The sequence below is a fragment of the Pseudopodoces humilis genome, chromosome 18 (genome assembly GCF_049639895.1).
Source record: "Pseudopodoces humilis isolate 2021_Gansu_Grassland_sample_001 chromosome 18, ASM4963989v1, whole genome shotgun sequence".
Classification (NCBI taxonomy): Eukaryota; Metazoa; Chordata; class Aves; order Passeriformes; family Paridae; genus Pseudopodoces; species Pseudopodoces humilis.
This window is the reverse complement of record NC_142217.1, coordinates 4,118,931-4,140,418: the sequence shown is the minus strand read 5'-3', so window position 1 is coordinate 4,140,418 and position 21,488 is coordinate 4,118,931. Positions and strand designations below refer to the sequence as shown.

Below are 21,488 nucleotides of genomic sequence, written 5' to 3'. Positions count from 1 at the left end.
GAGCTAATTCCTGAGAGGGATCACAACCTGAGCATGCAGCTGGCTCTGCATAATCAGAGGTGAATTCAGGGGTGAATTCAGAAAGTGAAGTCACTTTCAGCAGCAATGAATGTCAGGCCGTTAGAGAACTTCAACTGTTGTCAAATCTTTCCACTCTCTAAAAGATTTCACTGTTGTTTTGAACCAGAACTCTGCTAACATTAAAGCTTCAAGAGGTTTTTGCCCCAGTGCTGTGGAGTTACTATTAGAGAGTGAAAATTCCCACTTTCAAGGAGGTAGTAATTTTCAAATTATTAGCTTGCCACTAACAAAATGCACAGGCCACATTCCTGCTCTTTCCAGGAATTTCCCAAATAGCCACATTAATAGGTCCATCTGTATGTGCTTTACTACCTCTGCTTTGCTTCTCTTTCCACTGGAAACTACCTGATGTACTATTTTCTGTACAGTTTGCAAATTTTGCAGGCTGCATACCATAGCAAGTTTCTCCCTGTTGTTGCTACAGGAACTTTATGCAGAGATACCACTAAATTACAGTGCTGCAGGATGAGCACAGAGCTCCTGACCAAAGTGAAGAGACTGAACTGCAACACAGCTGGGCTTTCCTTTGGTAAAATAAAATAAATGTAATTAGGTGTCACCTGGAAATATTGGAAAACAAACAAATATTGCTAAGGAGAATGTGACAACATTGCCCAGAACTGAAAGGAACAAGCAGCAGGAGCAGAAATCCTGCTGCCCTCAGATGCAGGACAGAGAAGAAGAAAAGAAACCCATACCTAATTTATCCTGGTGCAGTTCTGCAGAGGGATCACCCAAATCAACAGCTCAGTGCTGCTGGAAGGGAAGGGCCCATTCCCCTTCCTGCTGCCGGACGCTTATCTCCTGCTGGCTCTGGCACTTGCCAACCTCTCCAGAGCTGCTGCTGCTTCAACACAGCACAAAAGAGCCCGAGATGGAAAGAGAAAGAACCCCAAACAGAAAAACAAACCATGAATATTTCATGCTAGGCCAGTAAATGAACTGCTCACAGCAGGGAAGGCTGAGAAGCACCAGAGCCATTAGAAGGAGCAGGGAGGAGGAGGAACAAGGAGGGCAGAGCAATTGCTTTTTCTTGGCAGCAATTTTTCAGCTACTGGTGGAAATGCAGCCTCAGTTCTAACTGACACCTAATGTCACTCTAGATAAATTTAAACCATCTTGCTAGTTCCTATCAGACAGGCAGGGAAACACAGTGTTGTGGAAAGCCTGTGATATTATTAGACCCCAAGGGAATTAAGGAGTTTTTAGACTCAGTGCAGAATCCTGAAGAAAACCTTGAAGAGTTCCTTACAATTTACTGCTCCTTACAATTCCAGTGTTTTGAGCTGCCTGTACTTGAATGCAGCACATGTATGGAATCAGGACATTTGAATTCAGCACAGGTTTGGATTCCACAGGGATAACCATGAGACTGTGACTAAACAAGAATCAAATTCCAAGTTACCATTCTCAAAGTTAGAATATTTTATGAGAAGACAAGCAGCAATTGGTCCTTTACTTTGGTAAGTGATGGTCCTTACCATCTCAGCATAGTTCTCTGGCCACCCTAAAGACTTAAAACATTAACCTGAACATGGAGGAAAGACAGGTGAGAAGTGATCAGTGTACCTCAGAGTTCCAGCCCAAACACTGGACTAGACTCAGGGCATGGCAAAGGATGCTCCAAGGGCTGGAACTCCTCTGCTCTGATGTCAGGCTTGGAATGCTGGGGGTGTTCAGCCTGGAGGAGAGAATTTTGGGACACTTCACAGCCCTTCCAGTGCCAAAAGGGGCTCAAGGAGAGCTGGAGAGGGACTTGGGACGATGGCCTGAGTTAACAGGACAAGGGGAATGGCTTCCCAGTGCCAGAGGGCAGGGTTAGATGGGATATTGGAAGGAATTCTTCCCTCCAATTCTTCTATTGGAGGCCCTGGCACAGGATGCCCAGAGAAGCTGTGGCTGCCCCTGGAAATGTCCAAGGCCAGGCTGAACAGGGCTTGGAACAGCCTGGGATAGTGGAAGGTGTCCCTGCCCATGGCCCAGAATGAGATGGGCTTTAGGGTCCTTTCCAACCCAAACCATTCCATAATTCTATAATAAACTGAAAGGAGACTGTTTTCAGAGGCAGCAATATCAAGTAGCAAATCACATTTGACATTTCATGACCCTTGTCATGAAACAACTGAAACAAAATGTGTTAAAAAACCCAAGGACAGACAGTGACTTAGACAGATTACAGACAGAAACCAATGCCAGTAGAAACACACCTCTTCCTGGTAGCTTGTCCTGTAGGCCATCTCCAAATCCTGGTCCAAAAAGTTGAGGCTCAACTTGTTAATAGGTGGTTTAAAGAAGTAATCTTTCATGAGGCTGAAGAAAGAAGACAAAATCAACATCAGTTTGTTCAGCTGTACCTCCTTCAGCCCCCTCCCCAGTCTGTGGCTGCTGTTTCTAGGGATGCTGGCACTTGGCTTTGAAGTTCCTGTGGTTTTGCTTCTTTCTCAATCACCAAAGTATCCTCTTACCCACATCACTTGCTCAGTCAAAGGAAATATTCCACAAAAAAACAGCAAAATTTTATACTTCCAGGAAGAGTCTAACAAGTCCTTCCAGAAATTTAACAGACCTAACTGATGAGTACAGATAATTGTAACATAAGCCAGCAAACAGTAAAGGTTAATTGCTGCTACAGACACAGAACTTCTGCAGACACGTGGCTGTGGGGTATTTGTGTCTTGGGTGGAATTCTATGGCTCAAAGCAAGCCAAGGATGACAAAGGTGACAAATTGTTATGGGGGGGAAAAAAAACATTGCCCATTTTAGAAAACAGCAGTTTCTTGTTATTTCAGACACTATAATAACTCAGTAACTCAACTGGGAACACTCCCTTAATGATCCAGGCTGCAGAGAAGAGATGGAGAGCTGAGATTTACTTCTGAAATGGGAGATTTGGAATGACCAGCACCATCAACAAAGGCAGTGACAACTAATGACATCAGGGCTAAGGAACCCAGAAGCAGTATCTGCCAGAGAGTGTTTATGCCCTCTTTCACCTTCATCTTTTCCACAGAAGGTGAAAAAACCCCACAACAACATAAAAGAGGCTTCAATCATTAAAAAGTTGCTTTTATTTCCCATCCTTTGGAAGAAAAATAAAACCTTTTTGAGTTTTGCATTAGCAGTACGAGGTTTATGAATGAAGTTTCCTGATGGCACTTGATCTGCAAACTTTTCCTCCCCTGAGCAGGTGCCAGGGAGCTGAAGGGACCCGACAGCACCGAGTGCTTCGTGCCCAGGGTCACACAGCAAGGTCACACCTGCTTGTGGCACTTGTGGCTGGGACACTGCTGTGTGCAGCTTACAAACACACCCCTCCCTGCCTGTGAACCTCATTTCTGAGCAACTGATTCCATATGTTATTTACAGGGAATTGTTTCTAAAATCCCTCCCAATCTAAAATGGGGTGGCTGCTTTCCCAGTGCTGTTCCCTCCCTGGGAACTGCAGCACCACAGCCACAGTCAGAGCGGGCAATTTCCAAGCTGGTGACTCTGAGCAAAAACCAGAGATGCACATGAGGTCAAATTCCAAGCAGATGAAGAAGCTGAAAGAAAGATCCTACAGAGCTTGTCTGTGCCTGAATTCTTTTTTTAAGGGGGTTTGGTTTTGGGGTTATTTTCTGTTTATTTTTATGGAACTCTTGCCTAAGAGGTTTTCTTGGAAGTACAAGCTCCCAGCACAAGAAGGCATGTGGGAAGCTTTTTTTTTTTCCCAACTGAGATGCAAGATCAACCAAACACACATTTCTAGACTGATGCTAGAGAAGACAAAGGAGTCTAAGCATGAATATGGTGGATACTTGGTAACCTTTAAACACTCTGGCCTTGGCCAATACATTAAAAATATCAGGATAGTCTGAAGGAATGACAGGATACCTTCACTTGAGTCACCCCTCTCTCTTTCATTCTTCCTTGTCTTCATTCCTCACCTTTCTTAGACATTTCTAAGAGCATCTTAAAATAAAAATTTGGAAGATTTTGGGTTTTTTCCCCTTAAGTACTGTTGAATCCCCTCTCTTCCTGCAGGGAAGCTCAACAGAGTTGGTGATGGTGCTGTTGTGCTGGTTAAGGATGTAGGAGGGACAGTCCAGCTCCACAGTACAGCACGAAACAGAAGGTGGAACATGATGGAACCAGGGTGAAGGCAGCACTCCTGGGCCCTTCTTAGCTCCCTGTCAGCTCATTCTGTCTCCAAAAGGAAGATCCCACTTGATGAAACAGTCAAGTACATAATCTGCTTTCCAGGAGGCCTCTGCCTCCCAGCACAGGGTGTTCCCCGGATCAAGCAAGACTGAGAAGGGGGAAATGAAAGAAACAAACAAATTTAAAAATAATGAAAAAGTATTTAAACAATATTTAAACAAGAAACTGCCCCAAGGAGGGGATGAAGGGCTGCACAGAACCCAGTTCTGGGGGAGCTTCATACATGCCTGAGATTCTGGTCTGGAAGTCTGAAGAGATCATTGTGAGTACTGCCCTGGTCAGGACACGGGTATTTGCATCTTGTACTTCAGAAGGTTTATAACCTAAGGAATACCTAATTTTTGCCAGAAACAAAAATCCCCAAACCAAAAATCCTTTGAGGATATTCCCAGTGAAATAAAGCTCAAACATTCTATACTCTTACACTACAGTTTTTTTTTTAAAGAACACAGTAATGTACAGGTTACAGTGAAGAAGGCACAGGATTTTTACAGAAGTAAAAGCAGACTGGAAGCTGAAAGTATTCACTGTTTGTCAAATACAGATAATCAAGCTGTAAGAACTGTAAACTTTCATAAAAGGATCCTTTTATAATGTACTAATACAAACACGCCACACTAATACTGTCTTTATTAATATTATTTTTAAAGAACATTGGAATTGTGCTGAGGTATCAGCTCCAAGGTGAAATCTTGGCATGCAAAAAACTCCCAGCCACACAGCTGAGCTCAATACCCCCAGTGTGAAGCATTTCCTCCCAGCTAGCTCCAGGCAGCTTCCTAATGCAGTGTCCAGGCTCCTGAATCCCCCCAGGATATGTTTAACCCTTCCCAGCTCTGCAGGAAGCCTGTGGGATTAATTTATGTGCTTTATCACCATACCTGGGTTAAGTATTTTCTGTTAACAGGAATTTATATCCAAGTGACCTGCAGTGGAAATCACTGCTTAGTGCTTAGGGAAAATCACTTGGCTTTGCAACAGCATCAAACCAACACAGCAAAACTCAGTGAAAATGGGGATTCCTGTAAAATGGCCATGAGGAAGTTGGGTCTCCTCCCTGAGACACCTCAAATTCCTCATTCAAAGATCCTCACAGATACTGGATTCATCAAGACCAACAATTCTCTTTTACAGAAGGGGACCAAGAACATTTTTTAAATGGCTTATTCCATATAATTTCTCATTGAGAAATGTTGAAAAAAATCAGTGTAAACTGGTAGGCTTAAAGCATTTTGCATAGATCTAATTAATCAGAAGATTATTTTTGGAAAGTTATGTTTACATGAACTGAACTCAGCAGAGAAGTTTCCTTGGCAACAAGAAATGGCCCACTTAATATGGTAATGATGATATTTAATTGGGACCAAAAAAAAAGCCAGGCTTTGACTGATCTCAAATCATGGTACTCCTTCCAAATCAGAAAAAATTACCCATTTTGGGAGCGGAGGAGGAAAACACAAGAACTTGAGCGAGGTATCTTCAGCAGACCAACTGCATAAATTAAGCTACTTCTATAACTTAGAGTTTGCAGAGTGCTGGTTACATTTTAAACAATATTCCTATTTGTTCTGGCTGATTTCTGCCAACTTTTGGAAGTTCTAAAACTGTTTATTTTCTAATATTTGGAAATATCAGCTAAACCTTTATTCTCAGCCACTAATGACAGATCACACACCAAGAAAAACAATAAAGAACCCTAAATTTTGACTCAAATTGGCAACAGGAGAAAGGTAAACTGAGAAAATCTAGGTAAGAGACTGGAGAGGGACTCCTGTCCCTCCCTCTCTCCTCTCCCTGCCTGAACCATGTTTCCATAACAGTGATGGTGTTCCTATTCCAAACAGCTGAGTCCATAAGAGAACACAGTTTCAAGGATATGTAGATAAAATACCCTCAAATCTGAGTGGAAACAATGAAACAAAAATAAAAATAGCCATAAATAATAACAAACTCAAGCTACCTGTTTAGCTGCTCCAGTCAAGTCACTGCCATAAAGGAGATACGGTTGTGTTGATAAAAATCCCACACTGCTAAATTTTGAGGAGTATTTCCTCTGCCCAAAATAAGATTTTTGTTTGAAACAGAGAAAGTGGTTTTCCAATATCTAAGTAGATAGTAAGGCCATGAGAATTCACTCCTATTAATTCTGCTTCCAAGCCCAGTAGGATTTCATGATTAGTCACATATTATCAGATGTTTTTCTTTTACTATAAAAAAATTTGAGTTTTGTGGTTCAGATTTTATGTCACACCTTAAATTGCAGAGGAAGGTACACACTACATGCATTAAGAGGACTTTGCATTATAAAATGGAGCTCAACTGCGTGATGAGTAATTTAAAGAGCAATTTCCCTTTTGAAGACTCGACTGAAGGAGGACTGACAGGAGGACTGTTCACCATGGAAGCAATGAAAAACTGGCTTTACTTATTTTAAACAGAAAGCTTCTGATATCGAGTTCTTACTGTCATTTAAGCAGAATAAAGACTAAAATCAGGAAACTTATAATGGGCTATATGTTGACAATAATCACTGAAATCAGGCAAAAGCACACAAATACTAAAGATATGGGACCCCAGTACTGCCTTCTCACCTTTACAGGATTTTACACTGCACAGCTCCGTTCTCCTTACCTGTCTTCTTTAATCACATCCACAAAGTGGGCATCTGTCTTTTCTCTGATGTTTTTGAACCTCAGAGGGAGCAGAGCTGACTGATCCAGGCTCACTCCGCCCCAGCGCCCCTTCTCCTGCAGCATTTCATACAGCGAGGTTTGGCTGTTGCTGAGCTTCTCCTCCTGGGGAGGACTCAGAAGTCCATTCTGAGTCTTTGGACTGTGTCCTCCTGGAGCCTGGACAACAGAGAGCAAAACACACCCAGGGAATGCCAGGGTTAACAACAGACAGAAGAGGATGTAAGGAGCAAAACCTGAGAGAAGCTCTTCCCTCAGCACCCTGAGCTTGCCCTGACCATAAAGACCAAACTCCCCTTGCCTTGAATCCACCCCCATTTCCTGTGGGTGTATCTCCCACACCTCCCATGTGCCTGTTTAGGTGACACCTTTGTGTTTTTTATGAACCAACTCACCAAGGAGCAGAAAACAAAGTGCATTTTCACACACTCGGTGTCAACCAACCACAAGCCCCAGTTTCATTCACTCACCTTACAGTTAAGATTCTTTGAAAAAGCTTTTTAAATACACATTTAATCTGTGCTGACTCTCCCTGGGTCAATGGACAGCTCTCTCTGCCAGCCTTTGCTGATCCTTCCCCTGACCACTGTGGATCTGCTGCTTTCCCAGAGGTTCCCCCTCTCCCCCACCTGTGGGAAGAGCCCTTTTGTACATCTCATCCTACAACAAAAACTCCTGCAAATTAAACTTAATTTCCTTCTCTAAGACATACTTCTTTTTTCTGGTTTTCTTTTGCCTTCCTCTTAATCAAGCTTTAATTCTGACAACAGCTTGCCACATGGCTTAGGTACACAGTATCACCAATGCTGCTGCCATTGGAGAACACAAATTACTTTTAAATAAAAATCATTCTATTTTCATGGAGCCTGAAGTTCCCTCTTTTACATTTTGTTTGACCTAGACCAGTATGTACTGAAGCAATTCCAAAAGAATTAGACAGCTAAGTGTGGTTAGAATGAAAACGAACTGCAGTTAGTCAGGATCATTTTCAAATGCAAACATAGAGCAAACTTGGCATATTTGAGTGTTCATCTTCCCCCCTCCATATCTTATCACTTATCATGTAGCATTTATCCTCATCCTGAAGCCCACTCATGACAGAAGTTTCTCCATTCCTGCTTGTACAGAAGTGACAAGCTCCTCCAGAAGACTATTCTTGGATGTCATCACAGTGACCATAAATAAATACCATAAATATCATCACCACCCCAACCATGTGCTGAAATATGTTACTGACATTGTAAAATCAACTTAGCTAAAGTTAAAAAATATCTGCTTTCTGGCTGCCCATGCAAAATCAATTCCATTTCCTTGAGTGATCTGTCCTGTGAAGCAAGGGAGGCAAGTGAACACAGGTGAAGGGAAAGGTTCAGACACAGCCAAGGAAGATAAAAGACTGAGGGGGCAGCAGGAGAACCCTGTACAGGGAAGAGCCAGGAAGCACTTGGGCTTGGCTCCTGTCACAGCCACGACCTCCAGAGCTAAAGCCATAACAAGGTGTGTTGGAATGGTTCCCTGGAGCTACAGGAAAAGCAGGAGGGAGGTGGGTTGTGCTTCCCCTTCCTCCCTCCCTCCCTCCCAGGGGGATGTGGGATCCCCACCCTGTGGGCTGCCCCAGCAGAGGTGTGAGCCCGAGAGCCACGTGCTGGGAGCCAGGAGATGGAAAGATTCCCAGTCTGGTCCCTTCTAGCCCTCCCAACAGTTGTTTTGGCAGCTTGCAGGTGCTCCCAGCACAGCGACAGCAGCTGAGGAAGGAATAGGAAATGGGGTGGTTTCCTTGGTGTGCTGCCAATGCTTTGCTGCAGACCATAATCACCAGAGGGGAAAGGGGATTTCAGCCACAGATCCCAGCAGGGGCACACCAAGAGCCCCAGGACAGAGGGACACTCCTGTAAGGCAGAGGCACACGAACTTCTCACATAAAAAAGGTCACCAGGTTCTTTTCTAAGAGAAAAAACATTGAGCAGCTCCTCCTACATGTCTGCCAGGTCATCCCAGAGGGAACAGGGCTACGGAGCATCCTCCAGAGCCAGGGTAAACGCCTCTGGTTTTGAGGTGAGGAGGACTAGCAAAGGGAAACCAAATAAATTGACCAACCAGCTCTTAGTGAAGAGCCTTCATTGTTTGGTGGGTTGTTTTTTTTTAACTTATGCTAAGGACTGTATTTGCTCAGAGCATTTCCCAGAACAACCTGAGGCCTGAAGAAAAACTGAAAGTCATAGTATGAAACAATCTTTCTCCTCTTCCTCACCACTCCACTTGTTAAAAAGCAGTAAACAAAAACCCACAGTTTTTGCTATGATCAGCTCAAATACAAGATTTGGACTCCTATGCACCGTCTGCTTTCCCTGCTATTCCTCAAGATCATCTGAAAAATGCACTGAAAATTTCTCTCTTTCACAGAAGGTCAGCATGGACTTTCTCTTTAGCTCCTTGGCAAAGGCTCAAATCCCCAAGAAAATTCTTCCCTTCAGTCAGCTCAAGGTTTCTCTGTGCTCTGTTAATCTCAACAGGCAGGGATTAGAGTATGAAACTGTTTGTGTAGGAAAAAAAATCCCTATTTATTAAATGTTGTTAGCTCCGATGTTACTGGTACTTCCGAAGGCAACAGGCTGTAGGGTTTCCCTGGGAACTTGGAGGCTCAGTGTGGAGTTTCCTCTCATCAAGACAAGGAAGCTCCAGAGGCTGTTGGGAGCCACTCAAGTCCAAGGATATGATTAAACATCATTAACATTCCCTAAAGACAGGGACATGAGTGCAGCATGGGGTGTGGGAAGGGAACAGAGATGGGTAGAGGCTTTTGGCTCTTCTTCCCAAGAGACCTGAGGCTTCAAGGAAGTCTTGGGAATCCAATGCCACAGCAACTTTGTGCATGTGGCTATTCTTTGAGTTTTCAGTTGAACAAGCATCCCAGACTGATGGCCATGACACTCTTCCCATTTTTGGCTGAGCAGTAACTGAACCAAACCCAAGAAGGATGTGCGACTTGGGCTCCACTGGAATTCCTCCAGTGGAATTACAGACCCCTTCCTCAGCTCTGTATACAAATCTCCTCCAGGGAAGGTCAGATGACTTGCTGATTCACACACACAAAGCCAATGCAGCTACAGTAGGAAGCAACTTAAACCAAGCAGTTGGTAGCTAAGGACAATCCCTCTTCAGTTGGTTCTTGGAGATCCCTGCACGTGGGCAGGGGCCACCTGGAGAAGAAGCAGCTCCTGCCTACCATCTTGGCAGCCCAGGCAGATCTCCCACATGTTCTCTGTCTTAAGAGATCTCATGCTGGTTTGAGACAAGTCCCTGCTGACACCTCCCTCAGGGCTCAAGAGATCATGATTTTATTCTTTTCTTAGGCTGTTTCCTGGAACTCTGGCACAGAACTGCTGTGTAACACACCCCTCCAGCCCTGTAAGGCAGGCCCTGCTTCTGAGCTTACAGTTTAAGCATGAGACAACAGGTCAAGTACAGACAGAGAGGACAAACACAGATTAATGTAGTGGCTCAGCAGTGGCAACAGTGCTGGCAAGTTTTTCAGTCAGCTTCTTACAGGCAAGAAGAGCTGTAGGATAGACATGAAGAACAAGATCACTGTCTCAGAGCATATCTACAGAGTGATTCTCCTCAAGGAGGGAAAACATTATATTTATTTGAATATGTAACAAGCAGTTAATAAGCACTGATCCTCAGTCTGCATTTAGCTTAACATTCAGGGAGCAGTGAGAGGCCACAGGCAGAGCAGAGAGGCTGCGAGGGCCATGAACAGGACAGAAAACTGGCAGTGTCTGGCACAGGAGTAGGTGGCTTCAGTGAGAATATCTAAGCAACAGGCAAGGAAAGCAAGCATGGCAGCAGCATGAGGAATATGAAAGAGGCTGTTTCTGTCAGTCAGGAAAGCATACAAACTGACTTAAAGCTGTGAATTTTGTGTGTGAACAGGAATGACCTCTGTCAGAGCAGTGATGCAGGAGACACTGGCAAGACACAGAACTTGTGGTGAGGTGACACAGCCCGCTGGTGTGAGGATGGAGAGTGTGCTAGTGCTCATTGGGCCTCCCTCTTTGGGTACCATCAGCATAGTTTAAAGAGTCCAAATTTTAGGTCCTTCTCTGGAACAAGTGGAGCTCACAGAATTACTAAAAATTTTGAAAATTGGGGCAAGGGGACTCAACTAAATTTTTGAACATAATTCAAAAATCAAAATCAGTTCTGCTGCTTAATGGCTTGGATAAAGGAATAGTGGTGCAAAAATAAGAAAGCTGAGGGAAGCAGAGAAATAAGGGAAAGAGGGAAGTGAGAAATACTTCAGTTACCTTCATACTGTTTTTATGCTCATCCTGACAACCATTTTGGATAGCTCCTTCATCTATGCTGACATCGCAGTGGGGAGCAAGGGTGGTACTACATGAAGGGCAAGGCTGAAATGAGACAAAAGAATTTTAGCCACGAATGTTCTGGTGTCCTTGTAGTATGATGCAATTTGTAATTCAGTCCACTTGTAAACTTGCAGCACGGTTCAAAGATAAACAAAGCTACAGAATGGGAGGCAGGGAACAAAATTTGACTGGAACAGAATGCACCATTTCAAAAATAAATCACAGATTTGCTGTTTGCTGAAGCTAAATCTAATCCAGGAAAGCTTCACTAGTGTAAGATCACAGATACAGTGTAATCGCCGTGCACAGGCAAAGGACCTCCCCAAGAGGAATAAAACACTCTGTAGCAGGAGAAGTGCAATTTTCCTGTGTGAAACCTGTCTGCATAGGGATCTGAATGCCATTAAGAGAAGACAGCAGAAAATGCAGCAAAATCCAGAAAAAGAATGAAACACCATGATGAATTATGAACAATCCAGGGAAATGGAAAGCTACAAATCTGAAATGAATAAAGGAAAATGATTTTTCATGCAGAGCCCTAAGAAAAGAGAGGGGAGCTCAGGCTATCGTACATTGTTGGAGCCAAACACGCAGCAAATGTCACAGGGAACAAGGAAAGCAAAACCATCAGGATTTCCACTGGTTCCGGGTTGTGCATTTTGGAAGCAACCTAAAATATTGCACTTGAGCTTTTAAAACAAGCTAATTCCTTCAAGTTAAAATGCCATCTTTTTTAGGGGAATGAATCCTGGAATTGTATCTTCCAAGTTCTTCACTCTCTTCTCCAGTGCTGGCAGTGTTCAGGCAGGATCCTGCTCAGAGGGACCCTGTGCCTGGGCCCTCTTGGCAGCTCCTCTGTTCTGGAGATGTTCACTGTGACCAGGCTCGCCAAAGTCTGCTACTAAATATCACAACAAGTTTTCCAGCAAGAACTTGAGCCTTTTGTCACAAACTCAACATCCCATGTTAATTTTGTCTGTTTGTTCTGGACATGTTCAAGCCTCTCTAGTCCAAACCAACAACTTCAGCCTTCAGGTTCATGCCCCATTTCAGAGACCAGCATCTTAATTCTTTTCAGAACTAACTTTTCACCTAATTCTCCTTTTCCACTTTTGATGTCCCACCTGAAAATACCCAGCATGTTTAATTTTCAGATGTTTCTCCCAGCTCACTCTCCCTGTGACATCTAACCACTCACCAGTGCCTCCCAAAGGCTTTCATGTAGGACCTTGAGCTTCCTCAGCAGCCAGCAGACCATCCTGTCTGCTGTTCCTCAGGGACACAGTCCAGGCTGGGCACTGAAATTACTCTGACTTTCTTAACCTGGCATTGGAATAAGCAATTTACATCCAGTTCTGAACCTCTGCAGTCTGAACAAATACCAATACAGCTGAAGAAACTATAGACTTGGTTCTCAAATGGTTTTGTTTAAAAATAATCTGACAAACTATCATGAAAGTCTTGGCGACTTGGTGGAAGGCATTACTAGATGGCCTAAAAAATAAATTGGCAGTGGGCTAACAAGCCTTGTTAACTAACCCTCTAGGAGTTAGATTTAGATTTATCCATGGCAAAAGTCAGGTAATGGTGACAAAAACCAAATTATCTCTAACAGAAAATGAAGAAACCACTCCCTGTTTGATCCTGCTAATAAATCAGCAAGACCACCTCCAACACTCGGCTCCTGGGGTTAAGCCAGAAGACAAAGGGCTTGGAAAAGCAGCCTGACCTTTGAGAAGAGGCAGAAGTTCCTCTGACTTTCCCCATGTGTTCAAGTCAACATCATTAACTTCCTTCTCTATTGCAGGCATTCACAGACTCCGTGTGCTGCGACCTCAGTCCATGAATAAAACATTAATGCACTTCCAGCAAACCAAGACAAGCAAAGGACTTTCTGTTTTCATACCAAGCAATCATTAAAACATTTTTACAACAGCTTATGACTCCCTGTCAAGTGAGGCATGTCATAAAAGATGATAGGGAAGATAAACTGATACCAAAACCACTTAGGCAGGGTAGAGTGTTTTCATTCAAAAAAACACCTGCTATTATAGATTTACTCAGAGTTTCTACCCTCTGTGTTCACCATTTTATTAATGTAAACACATCTTATTGACATTCAAACTGCAACAAGGTTTGGAGTTAAATGAACTACAGATACACCAGAGGAGGAAATACAATTCCTTTCATGGATCAGTTACTGTTGCACTCTCCCTTCCTGACTTTCCTTTACAGATCTTGTCCTCTAGAACATCCGTTCAAGCCCAAAATGTGAAAGTCATCCCTTGCATCCAATATAGCCACTTATTCCCTTTAAAATAAAAATATTTCAACTTGCCTGTAATTTTGCCTCTCCTACTTAAGTCTCTTTTGCAGAGCTGGAGTCATCTCCTCCTACACTGACACCATTTACAGCTTTGTATTTAAAACAGTCGGCATGTAAGTCATGATTCTTTTGCAAATTATTATCTCCAGACCCTACCAGCAAGCTGCAGGCTTGAAAAAAAACTCTCACGAAAAAACCAAAAGCTGTAAAAAAGAAACCCACTCCTTTTCAAAAACTGTGCATGATCTGTGATCAAACTGCAGTTGTACCTTGTGGGGGTTTTTTAATATACATATATACTTAAAGCAGAAGAGGGGCAATTTAGATTTGATATAAGGAAGAAATTTTTTACAATGGGAGTGGTGAAACACTGTCACAGGTTTGCCCAGAGAAGCTGTGGCTGCCCCTGGATCCCTGGAAGTGTCCAAGGCCAGGCTGGACAGGGCTTGGAGCAGCCTGGGACAGTGGAAGGTGTCCCTGCCCATGGCAGGGGGTGGGACCAGGTGGGCTTTGAAGTCCTTCCAAGCCAAATGACTCCATGATTCAGTGAATCTCCCCAGCAGAGAGAGGTGCACATTACCCTCAAGAGCGAGCTGTGGAGTCAGGAATCCCTCGACCTGCCTGTGCTGGGAGAGCTGGGGGTGCTCTACAGCCTTAAAACAGGTTTTAAGCCAATGCTCACACAACTGCTCCATGGTCCCCACTGTGACACGGCTTCTGCATCCACCAGCCGGATGCTCATGGGATCACAGGGAAATCTGGGCTTGGGCTCATCCAGAACTCAGTGCAGCATCAGAGCACTGGGGCAAGGCAGGTTCAGGAATCACAGCTCTGAGGCCACTTAGGAAATCCCTGGCCAGAGCTGCAGTGCTGAGGGTGATGAGTAAAACCAGGCACCTCTAGACACAAACTCCACAGTATCTGTAGCACAACAGGGTATCCAAGGCAGCTGAATCTGAGCTGGCACTTGTCTGAGATGCTCTTCTGAGCAGCTTTTAGTATCTCCTCCTCTCACTCTCAGCCATGCTGCTACTTTAGCACTCTACAGACTTTCACTCAGCAATTAAACATTTCAAGGACCAGGAGCTGGACTGCAATGATCCTTGTGAATCCCTTCTGCTCAGGATATTCTAAATAGCAATTAATACCCAGCAAATTAATACCCAGCAATAGTCCCAGGGCAGAAAATCAGAGACAAAGTGTGGTGGGACAGCAACGTGTTCCACATCACACGTCAGCTGCTCAAGAAGAGTGGTGCAGCTGTACCTGCCCCTGTGCGAGGTAAATCACCCCACAGGTTAGAAAACACCTAACAGAGCTGATCCTTAACCACAGACTTCATTTTGCACCTGGATCACTTGAACAAACAGCACCCCAAGTTTGTACATAACAGTGCCATCAAGCCCCAGCTGCAGGTGGGTCAGTCCCATCCCTCACTGCAGTTTCAGTCCTCAGTCACAGCCTCCTCTGCTGTCTGGCATTCCCAAGGCATCCTCACTGTCTCTCAGAACAGCAGCCACAGCTTCACTGCTTGGCTTCATCCCTCCTCTCTCCCTTCTGCTCCACACAGGCAGCTCAGCAATCCTGCTCCACTTGGCACATTCTTCTTCCTTCTTTGCTTGAAATGAAGGAGTTGCTGTCACTGCCACACCTGGACCTCTGCACGACCACACCCTGGGCAGCACTCACAGGTTTATCTGTACAGCTCCCCCCAACTCTAAGATGTATTTTCCTGCCTTATTTGCCATTGCCTTCGCTGAAAGGCAAGAGGGAGCTGAAAACTGGTGCCAGCAGGATGCCAAATATATTCTTTCTTACACAGGAAAAGGAATAGAAACATACCACCAGCAACTTGGATGCTGTCAAACCACACTCAGTGCATATTTTGGGGAGAGATAAAGATGGCTACAGCTCCCTCCTGTAGCTAAACAGGCCTGGCCTGCTCTCTAAGGAGCTCACTCGACTTCGGACCATCTGTTTGGGTCAGCCCTCCAGCTCATCTCACCTGTAATCCAGTGTTTTTACTTCAAATCTTAAAACTGGGAGCAGAAGCAGGGTAAAGGTGCCCTACTCATGCTCTCTCTTCTAATCCAGAAAAAAATGAGAAGCAGTAAAAATGAAGCAAAATGAAAATTATCCTCACATCAACTCTGCCAGCCAAGTCTCAAACCTGCATTGAAGAGATCCAGTCAGGTCTGACCACACTGAAGTGTAAGAACAAGGACCTGCAGATGGCCACCCCTGGCTCTGACTTTGTGCCCACCTTAAGCAGCCCAGGAGAAGGAAATCTTAGCACAAACGAAAAGAGAGAATAGACATCTGTTGTTTGGCAAATCTGTTCTGAGATGGAAGATGGAGAGTAACAGCAAAGCTCTGAAGCAATACACATTGTTTCACAGATTTCCTTGTCAAGAGATCTTGTGAGAGGTGTGAACATAACAAAGTGTCATCATTCCTCCAGGCTGAATCCATACAAATCATTGCCCTCAGCTCCAGATATAGGTTTCTAGAGCAAGCAGATAAACCCATCTCGCAGCCCACCAGAGCATTTTCTCCCATCACAGAAACAATTCAATTATCTTTTGCAGGAATGTCTGTTGAATAATCATGAAAAGGCTCTCAGGTACATGACCTTCATGACACAGGAACAGCAGAAGCAGCAAGAGCAGAAAATCACAGGAGTTGCAGTAGCTGCATAAATCATATTTCCCCCCCACCCAATAAAATCCAGACCATTGAAAAAGCATCACTGACCTCAGTCCTGAAACAAATAGAAATATTTATTTGAAATCACCTTTGCAAAGTGCTCACTGTATTTTAGGGATTGTTTGCTAAATGGGGAGTGAGGCATTTGACTTGGTAAATTTTTCCTCCCTCAAACTCTGTTTTGTCACTCCATGTATACACATCCATACATATGTAAATATGTAAAGCAGTGCATAAACAAGCCCACAAGGTTTTCCCATCTCTGCTTTGAGATCCATGCTGCTGGGCTTTGAGAGGACAACTCACCTTGGGCTTTTCCACCTGTTTGGTTGTCTTGGTTGGGTCGCTGGAGTTCTCGGCTGATGACGTTCCCGGTGTTCTGGCTCCGTCTGAGGACTCCAAGCCAGGAAGCAACGCTTGAGAACAGCTGCAGTGGGGCTCCTTCACCTTCTGACCTGAGATCAGATAGGTCTTTAAACCTACAGGAAATAGAAATGAACAGTCAGAACTACAGAAAGACAGAGAGAACACTCCTTTGGGCTTCTCAGACACAGTGACTACCAAAGCACTGCCAAGACTTGGGAACAGAGCACACAAAAACAGACGGTGGTTGGGAAAAATGACCAGGAATACAAATATGTTCTGTGCAAAGTGGTGGCAAACAGGGTTACCCAAATCTGCTGTTCCAGACACAAGAGGCGACTCAGACACACAGCAGCATGTACTCTCTTTATTCCATTTTCATTCATGTACTTCTGAAAAACACAGCTAAGACCTTATGTATTTGCTTCTAAGTCATAATTTGAGCTTTCTCATTAACTCTTTACTTCTGCAAAGGATCTGCAGCCTGGTTTTCACTGATATCTGTATTAATATTCTACTTCTGAAAAACCAGCATGTACTTCTTCACTTGCCAGAGAGATGTCGTGAACATTACTTAGTGCTGGTAGCACATTGAGGAAGGAAATGGCATTTAAGTGCTAGAAATTCTGATGGGTTTTCATAGTTAGTGCAGACTTCACATTTTTAAAGAACAAAATCAATCTCCCTCTCTCGCACGTACACCCACACACGCCCTCTGCAACTGGTGTATGAATTGAAGCATAATTGGAAAGCAAATCCAATATTAAAGGCCAGGCTGGTAAATAGCAGGTTGTATCAAGCTGAGCTGTATCAAAAACCTGTTCAAAAAAATGAAAGATTGGAATTTTATTTAACATATCACTTCTTTTACTTCCTTGAACTTTGCGCTGTGGTGTTCTGGGCTATTTCTAGACACAAAGCCCGAGAAGGAGCTCTTAATCACTGCTTTCTGAATTCACAGGAGTTCATTTGATTGCCCCTGGATGGGCAATGTCCTGTTCAGCACAGAGGGACACCAAATGTCCCCCAAAAAAGGGTGGAGGGCACCAGCATGGAGAAGGGCAAAGCGCTCGTTTTCCTGTGGTGCCAGAGCCCACATTCCCAGGGGATGCTGCCCCAAACCCTCCCTGCCCCAGGTTCCTGGGATGGCTGCTGGGTCCCATCTGGGTCAGCTCTGCATCCTCTCCCTGCCCCTGAGATTTGGCTCCCAGTGCAGCCAGACACGGCTGTCACAGCCATCGACCCATTCCACTGGCTCCATCCACAGCGTGAGCGCTGCAAATAAATGTGTCAGGTTGCAGCCCATGGAAGAGAGCAGGTTCCTGCTCCCTGTGATAAGGTCACTCTCTCATACCCTCCTTCACAGACAGAAAATCATATTCCATAAACCTTGCTTTAGGTCTTTAATACACAACACAGACTGTATGTGGCCGAAACCTTTCCAATAAAATAATTCAGGCACGCTAAGAGCAATTTTACAGTTTCTCTCTTTATTCCACTCTATGAGCTTCAGCTCCTGAACATGACAAGCACCACAGAAAGCCACATCCCTACCCACCATGTCCCCCTCAGGCTCCAAAGCTGCTGGGAAAGCTCTGCTGCTCTCACACAGAGCTCCAAACCCGGGCGCGCTCGCTGGCATCTCGGAGATGTTACGCCATAGCCAATCTTTATTTTTATATCATTTTATAGTAGTGCTCGCATTTTATTTGGCAGTGCTGCTTAATAAAATCCTGACTGCTGCTGGCTTCCAGATGTCGGGCTCTCTCCTTCAAACTTCTGCTGATGGGGGCTGTTGTTTGAGGAATTCACCACAATCAGCTTACAATTATATGTTTACTGTGGTAAAGGCTGGAGCATTAACTGACTGCTCCTATTTATAAAAGCTACCTTAAAGCAACAGGAGTAATTTCCCTACTCCTATTATTCCTCCATTTTTTTCCCTACACAAACATCTTTTCTTTGTTTATTGTACTTTTGAAAAGGCACTTTTTAAGTCTTACTGTGCTGTGCAGCAAAATTATTTTGTCAATCTTGCTGCATGCAGTAAAATTATCTTCAGTCTGAGCTCCAAACCAAGGAAAAGGCTACGCCACAACAGACGTGGATTTGCAAATGGATTTGGGAAAGCAGAATCCAGCCCTACCCCAGCCTGAAGCATCAGCTCCTTGAGCCCACTCCTCATCCCACTCTCCATCCCTGGCAAACCCACCAGCCCACAGCACATCAACAGCAGCCACTCTGCCCCCCAGGCTTTAAAGGTGACTAAAATGCTTTGTTGTTGGCACCAAGGACTCTAAAAATCTCTTTATTCCTGCCCTGTGTTCCCCAGCCCCAACACATCCCTGCATTACTCAAAAGGGGTAATTTGAATTGGGACAGAGAAAAACCAATATCCTGCACATGTTTTGTATGGAGCCAACAGGAGAGCAAGAAGGAGAAAAAGGTTATTTCTGTAAAGTTTTGGAAAATGAAGAGGTGTAAAACCTTTCATCTTTACAAAACTTTTGAACATGGCCTGGCTAATACTTTCTTTGTTATTCAGTCTTTGTGATAGGAAAACTCCATTTGCTTCAGTATTCCTTGGAACTCTCTGACACTTCACAAAGCACCTCCTAGGCTGAATCTGAAATATTTCAGTATACAATAGGGTTATTAATTGAGTAGAACTGTACTGGCGTAACTGAAATGCATCATTTGAGAACATCATTCTTCTTCCTTTGACATCTCCAGGGAATTAGTACAACCAACACTGTCATTTTCCACACAAGCAGTGTAGGGAGTGAAAAACAACCACAGCAGCACGTTTAAATCAATTAAGTAACATGACAATAAGGAATGAATAAATAGAGGACCTGCTATTTTATGTGAAAATGCAATTTTTGGTGTGTGTTGCTGCGCAACGAAGTAACTCAAGACATGGCAATGCAGAAAGTGATATGAGGTGCCTGTAGTGCTATTTATAAAGGCCAAGATCAATCTTGTACTCACTTCCTTCCCTGAAATTTATCCAAAATAAATGCTGAAGCACAACCCCGAAGTGCCTGATAGCAAATCTGTCCTCTGGCAACCTTTAACCTGCAATTCTGCTTTTTCCAGAGGTGGTTCTTGGAAGCAAAGACAGGGAACAGGCTACAACAACCCCAATAAACCAACTTTACACAGTAGTGTTTTCTGCCCTGGGAAAAAAACGAGCTCTCTAGTGTTTCTCTGAGGAACACAAACCATTCCCTTCAGTGATCTTCAAGGTCTGAAATTCTGTAAGCATTATAAAGAATAACAGCTTTTGAACACTGAGCCAAAACACTCATTGCTCAAATTCATCTACTTTGAGTATTGACATGGCAGTGTTTGTAAAGTGTATTTTTGACAAAATAATAACAGATGAGATCTTCATAAAACAACTGTGGGTTTCTTAGTCCTACTACTGTGGAATTTTAGAGGCATTAGTGAGTCTCTGTACTTGGCTCCTTTCTTCAGATCGCCTTTCTTTGATCCGTGGCATTTCTCTGAGCTTATAAAAACAGAAAACCACCCCAACCACTAAAAACCACTCCTAATAACAACAAAAAAATCATATGCATGTGCTCACACACAAATTATTTTCCGTATGTACAAAAATAAACAAGAGTTATTATAAATAAGGCTGTGTATAAACATCCCAGGCTTCCCCCAGGTTGTGGTGGCGTGAGAAAAGCCGGTGGCTGTGGAGGAAAGGGGAATTCAGGAGCACAGGGAAAGGCTGGAGCTCCCCCCTGCCCATCCCCAGGGACACCCAGATAATTTGTGTGAAGTTACTCGTTGGGAAGAAACAGGGAAAGGAAGAGGAAAGATGTTCTGATTCTTCAAATCCTTAATTCAGTCATTTATTCCTTCCTTTCAGCTCATCCTCACGACTTCAGGTCAGAAGTTGCTGTTATTCCAATCTAATCTGATTTTTATATTACAAGAGGACTTTTCTCCATGCATCTGTTAAGGACAGGATGTCTTTTCCTACAGGAGATGAAGGATTAACTCAAATACTGGTAAGGAATTCTTTGACAAAATATTAAAATTTCAATTTTTGATGCTTCACCTGTCTGGAACTGAAACTTTTTATCCCTCTGTTGATAGGAGACAGGAAAATTTCTTTCTCCCTAGCAAACATTTTTACACTTCTCATGTGTCTGGTGTAAGGAAATTCAAATTCTTTTGAAACCCTCTTCAGCATTGATTTGAAGAGACACCAAAAAACAATGGCAACATTGTCACAGTCATAGCCTTACTGATTCATTTAATCAAAATATAACCTCACTTTTCTTATATATCCACGTTCCTCCCTCCATGGATCACTTCACCTTTTTATTTGCAGTATGGGCAGTTTAACAGGTGAGCATCCTTTTCTGATTAAATGCTTGTCAGTACACAGCCCTCTGTGCTGGGAGACAGCAATATTCCTTATACTGATGTAATAAAATCCAAATTGTATTGATTACAACCCCTTTTACCAAACAGCTTCATATTAATGCTGCTCTTTCAATGTTTAACTTGTCATCATTTCCATTGCAGTCTCCATGCTTTAACCATTTAATCATACCTCAGGTCTGGTCTGAGCTTCTTTCTGAACTGATGGCTAACTCATTTTTGGGTTGTGCTTCTCTGCAATCCATCAGCTTTCTGCTTTCTCCTTTTAGCAAGACAATAAAAGGTTTTCTCCATGACTTTTAAAGACATCTTTGCACTTGAATAAAAACCTGGGAGTGAAAATA

At 43.6% G+C, this 21,488-nt stretch overlaps 1 protein-coding gene across 2 annotated transcripts in view; it reads right to left on the bottom strand.

Annotated features, from left to right (window-relative positions):
• The window catches only part of ADCY9 (adenylate cyclase 9), an 86,060-nt gene that overhangs the window by 25,572 nt on the left and 39,000 nt on the right, over positions 1 to 21,488 (bottom strand). Inside the window, exons 2-5 of one of the 2 annotated variants that reach the window (XM_005522820.3) lie at positions 16,684 to 16,856; positions 11,283 to 11,387; positions 6,914 to 7,131; positions 2,289 to 2,391 (exon numbers count right to left, since the gene is read on the bottom strand). In XM_005522820.3, the coding sequence (XP_005522877.2) occupies positions 2,289 to 2,391; positions 6,914 to 7,131; positions 11,283 to 11,387; positions 16,684 to 16,856 (599 nt within the window). The remainder of the gene's footprint in view (positions 1 to 2,288; positions 2,392 to 6,913; positions 7,132 to 11,282; positions 11,388 to 16,683; positions 16,857 to 21,488) is intronic. The other variant, XM_014252636.2, reaches the window with a different exon arrangement.